Source organism: Epargyreus clarus, unplaced genomic scaffold, assembly GCF_041222505.1.
Source record: "Epargyreus clarus isolate Ecla_fem2 unplaced genomic scaffold, WU_Ecla_fem_2.2 ptg000026l, whole genome shotgun sequence".
Lineage (NCBI taxonomy): Eukaryota > Metazoa > Arthropoda > Insecta > Lepidoptera > Hesperiidae > Epargyreus > Epargyreus clarus.
The window spans coordinates 8,668,105-8,673,465 of NW_027332233.1; the positions used below are offsets into that span (position 1 = coordinate 8,668,105).

Here is a 5,361-nt window from a genome sequence, read left to right on the forward strand (position 1 = left end):
CGACACTTACAAATTGTCAGTTACAATATTTTTCTTAAACTACTACCGGATGGCACGCGACCTCTTATGACTTCTTGACATCTTATGAATACAATTCTTAAAAATTCTTCTCCTTGAAGCAAGAAAAATACAAAATGAGAGGAACATTATAATGTCTTTCATTACCTTAAATACATTTATGTAAGCAAAATTTTAGTTCAATTCAACACCCGGAAAATGGTAAAACTTGACTTGTTTGATTTGTTTTTTATGTGCGCCCCAATGAAAGCATGATATCATGTACCGAGTGATCACTCAGAGGTAATATTCTAAATCCGACAAATACGTATCCACCACAAACATACTTGTTTAATGCCACGTAAAATTACAGGTGATCTATCAAAGTTCGTAGCAGACTTCGCGCACGAACGACACCAGAAACCTTTAATCGTGCAAATCCGCTATCGATATCGGGCTATCAACATTTAAAACCTAAATTTATAGTCTAAAATTCGGAATTCACTAAACTTAAATAAAATGTCATAAATTATTAAATTTTCCATAAAAAATGTTCGCATACTGTCGATTGTGTCAATCATATGGAAATAGCCATTTTAATAAAATATCCTTAATTGATTTGCTCTAATCTAATAATTGTTAACGCGCAGTCTCGTTCCGCCCCAGTTATACAAAAAATAAACATCAGAATAGTCTCTACTCTCTACACAAATTATTTTAACACTACCTTAGCACTGGGTACAATGGGGACACCCATTTCTCGATCTAATAGATCTATTTTTTGTATAAACATTTGTAGCTGTATTTTCAGTTGATGCTAGTAAATCAAAAGGTGAAGATATAAATGAAACAAATTATAGTTTTATGTTGTATTCTTACAAATATACATGTTTATATGATGCCGATCTTGTTGGCAACATCTAATGCGTCATAGTCTCTTGCAAGCCTCACGTACGCCTTCTTTTTTCCGTCGGGTCTGAAATATTATAATACATAATTACTACCATGCTCAAAATTATACACAATATGTTCTCAAGTTGTTCATATTGTATCAGAGGTGTGTAATTTTTATATCATTCTGAATCAATGAGATTCCCACAAAATATCATCATATAAAGTAACTATTTTAAATGTATGCAAATAATAAATTAATATACAAAATTATGTTCAGATACATACCTGATGAGGGTGTTTACTTTAGCAACATTGATGTCATACAGCTTCTTTACAGCAGCCTTAATATGGTGCTTGTTGGAGCTGGTGTGGACGATGAAAACTAAAGTGTTATTGTCCTCAATCTTTTTCATGGCCGCTTCAGATGTTAATGGATACTTTATGATATTGTAAGCATCCATGCTGGAAAGAAATGTTATTAAACAATAAGACAATTCCAAAATTTTATTCATCAATTTTTTTTAAATTTAAAAGTGTCAATTTAAGTAGAAATATTTCCATGATACTCACCGGTTTCTCTTGGGTAGAGATTGTCTAGGATATTTTGGTTGCCTTGGTGGCTCAAAGGTCTTTGGCCTGCGGAAGTGCACAGAAGTGCGAATTTTCCGAATGCGCTTGCCATGTTCACCCTTGACAACCTGAAATTAAAACAAATTCACTTATTATCTTATTCTAATTTAATTAACTTTTTATTAAGCAATAAATCAAGTCAATTTGTGTTAACATTCAATTGCAATCATAAAAACTATTCCATAAAATTTTTGAAGATATTTAAACTTGTGATAGTGGTTGAATTGTCACTAACGGGAGAAACAAAGGTGGCGGAACACTTTCTGGTGCGACTTCGGCAACACCACCACATTCTGCATAATAACAGCAGTGTTAAGCGCTGCTGTATTCTCTTGTAAAGGGTGTAATAACAGAGACACACTTTTTCGAGGCATTACTTGTCTTCAGGGGTAATATTTACATTCTACCTCATTTAGGAATCTAACTTTTATCTTTTTATTAGGGATTGATTATAGATGTATATGGGGCGCAATAACCATTGACCTCATCAGGTGGACTGCATGTCTGTTTGCTACTATTATTGGCTATTGCTATTGATAATCTTTGTTGCAAAAGTTGCAGTTTTAAAACCACTCCATGAGCCAGATCTTAAGTCACAGAGGGCAATCCCTAGCCTACAAACAAGTAGTTGAAAGGCATAGCCCATATTTGGTTTAGTGCATACTGCGTTTTAACTAACAATATATATGCATACAAAAATTCTAAAGTATTTAAAACTCACCTTCCTTTGTGCTTTAAGTGCCTTAACAACAGGTTTTGCAGCCTGTTTCTTTTGTCCCTTGATGCCAGTTTTCTTAGGTTTGGGTGCGATTTTCAGCTTAGCCGCTGCTGGTTTAGGTTTCGGTTTGGATGCCGATGCTGCCTTCTTCACAGAAGGTTTCGCACTAGACTTGGTCTTAAGTGCGGCGGCTTTCGCAGATCCAGGCTTGGCAGTGGGTGCTGCTGCTGGTTTCTTCTCAGCTGACTTGGCAGCAGCCGCAGGTGCAGCCTTGGCAGCGGGTGCAGCCTTGGCAGCAGGCGCTGACTTCGGAGCTGCGGCCTTAGGAGCAGGTGCTGGGGTTTTTGCCGAAGCTGGCTTAGCGGTACTGCTTGCAGACGCAGCGGTCTTGGGCGCTGCAGCGGGGGTCTTGGCTGTCGCCGGCTTCTTCTCGGCAGGCTTAGACCCGGAGGACCCTGAAGATTACAATGACAAATAAAGATAGCAAGTTGATTTTCCTAAGCACATAGGACACATTACATTTACATCTTGTATATTTTATTAACTTCATAGACGCATTAGTCACAACGCATTACACTTTATAGAGGTCGCATAACTCTACTAAATATTTAACTGTGTACACTACATAACCTAAGTTACACATTAATCAAAAATAATCATGTATGCTGAAAAACATTAGAGTCTAACCTTAAAATGTTATTGCAGCGCTCAACTTTTATAGATCACTTTATAACACAAGTTATTTGCGACACATAATATTATTGCTACAAAGAGAACATCATTCGTTACAACAAACAGACATGGCTAAAAAATAGTCACCGCGTGGCCAGCTTCATGTCACTGAATACATTTTCATAAATAAACATCAAACAAATGAACTTCTAATGAACATATAAATTAATTTGGTAATTATGATTTTCACATTATTCAAACACTTTTAAATTACTTAATATTAACAAAATTAAATAAACCTACCGGATTTCTCTGGTTGCTTCTTAGGAGGCATCGTGACAAAAAAGATGGAGGCTGATCAGAGTTGCCAGACCACGATATTTAAATATCTACTATAACCACAGAACACCTATATTCCGAACAGAGACTATAACGTAAAAAAATCGACTTCCGACATTGATTATTTAGGTTTAGTAAATAAAGACATTATATAATCATATTAATATTACATAAAATTACAAAATTAAATATGTTTAAGTATATATAAAAATATGTTTATCAATATAATATGTTTCTTAAAATCACTTCGCTACTCAAAATAAAATAGTAGGCTGTCGGGTATAGTTATTGGCCACTTACTAATACTCTAGACTTAAATGAACGCAGATTTTAAATTTGATTTAAATATATCTTATATATAAAATTCTCGTGACACAATGTTAGTTACCGTTCTCCTCCGAAACGGCTTTTCCGATTTTGATCAAATTTTATATATACATATTCAGTAGGTCTGAGAATCGGCTACTATCTATTTTTCATACCCCTAAGTGATAAGGTTTCTTCACCCTTAACATTTATTATTTATATGGCAACACAAAGTTTGCCGGGTCAGCTAGTATTATATAAAATGCTTAGGTTAAAAATATAAAGACTTTAAAGAATACTCTACTAATATATTTATACACAGACACACTTTACTCATTATTTACTCATTACTACATACATTTTATTAATTTATTTTGCAAATAAGATTAAGTTAAAAACATTAATATCAAATTTATAGTAATTGGGTACTTGACACTAATAACAATAAAATATGAAATATAATCGATATGATAGCTTATAAGTAAACATAAATTATGCAATATTTAGTTTAATTTTTAATACACTATAAGTATTTTTATTTCTAAAAAGAAATTTTCGAAATTTTATCTGTGGGTTGTAAATTCCAAAACGGGGACGGTGCTGCTTGAAATGTCATGTGACGTCACCACACGCATAATAAACAAGACAAATAATAATTATATCGTTTGCTGTTAGAGTTGGTTGAATTTATGTTGTGAACCGATATAAATCCACACTATATTAAAGTTGATAGCGTGTATCTGCTTAAAGAAGATATACAATGCAATAAATAAAAATGAATACAAAAACTTCCACGAAATAACCTATGGAAATCACAAATAAACAACGTAAGTAAAATATTCTTTACATTTAATCATTTCGGACAGTTAAAATATTTCTTAGCCGACTTCCGATAAAAGAAAGGTTATGTTTAAGTGATTATCAAGCTTTTTTAAACTATACTTATATTGTTATGTGAACTGCTTTAAGGTTATTTATTGGCTATATTTATAATTTCAGATCCTCGCGACAGCATTATAGTGACGACGCTATAGGGTATGTGTAGTTTAAGAAGAAGGCAAGCTTGTGTTTCATGAAAAGTAAAAGTCCTGAACACAAGGTACATCAAATGTCATGCACAGTGTCTATGATTGTATATGAAAAGGAAAGTATTAAATGGGATTACTGTCCTGCCTCCCAAGGATGCTGCAAACATGCGGTAGCATTTTTAATGTGGAGTTGTAGAAGAAGTGAGGAACCAAAAGTTTTGAAAGTGTATAAACAGTAGTTCTTTACTTGCATAAACTACCCAAAAAGATGAAGGAAGGAAAACTACCATACAGTTGCTGTTATTGGACTACAGATTTAATTATGAAAATGACAGTGATAAAAAAATATATTCAGTTGTTACAGAAAATAATTTTAGGAATTAAGAAAAGCATTAACGCAAGCAGCACACAAATTCAGTTTAACAAGAGCTTCAATATAAACGAAGGAAATAACAGCTTCAGAATGCTTTGAGGTGATCTGTAGTAATTATTGTAACTGTAACATATGATGAAAAGTCCTACTGTGTGTACTCAATAGAACCATATAAACCGAATAAACAAATAAAAGACTAATATTAGCAAATCATGTATTTTTAATTATACAGTCCTGTAAGTTAATCAGTGCACATGCACAAACAATAACACAGTCATGAAATATTTTAATTGTGTCCTATTAATTACAGAATGGGCCCTTAAAATAGAATTCTCATAGACGTCTTATAATTCTATTCTTATCATAGACATCTATATATTATATTAAATATATGAATACTTCCA

At 33.2% G+C, this 5,361-nt stretch overlaps 1 protein-coding gene and 1 long non-coding RNA gene across 2 annotated transcripts; one reads left to right on the plus strand and one right to left on the minus strand.

The window, feature by feature from the left end:
- Positions 1 to 851: 851 nt before the first annotated feature.
- Positions 852 to 3,357, minus strand: RpL23A (ribosomal protein L23A). Its single transcript, XM_073087656.1, has 5 exons — positions 3,215 to 3,357; positions 2,243 to 2,694; positions 1,462 to 1,589; positions 1,177 to 1,353; positions 852 to 973 (listed from the first exon to the last, which is right to left on the minus strand). The coding sequence occupies exons 1-5, from the start codon at positions 3,243 to 3,245 to the stop codon at positions 889 to 891; spliced, it is 873 nt and encodes a 290-aa protein (XP_072943757.1). The 5' UTR covers positions 3,246 to 3,357; the 3' UTR covers positions 852 to 888.
- Positions 3,358 to 3,980: 623 nt separating this feature from the next.
- Positions 3,981 to 5,361, plus strand: LOC140753557 (uncharacterized). Its single transcript, XR_012103584.1, has 2 exons — positions 3,981 to 4,383; positions 4,556 to 5,361. It is a non-coding gene; the product is annotated as an uncharacterized LOC140753557 (long non-coding RNA).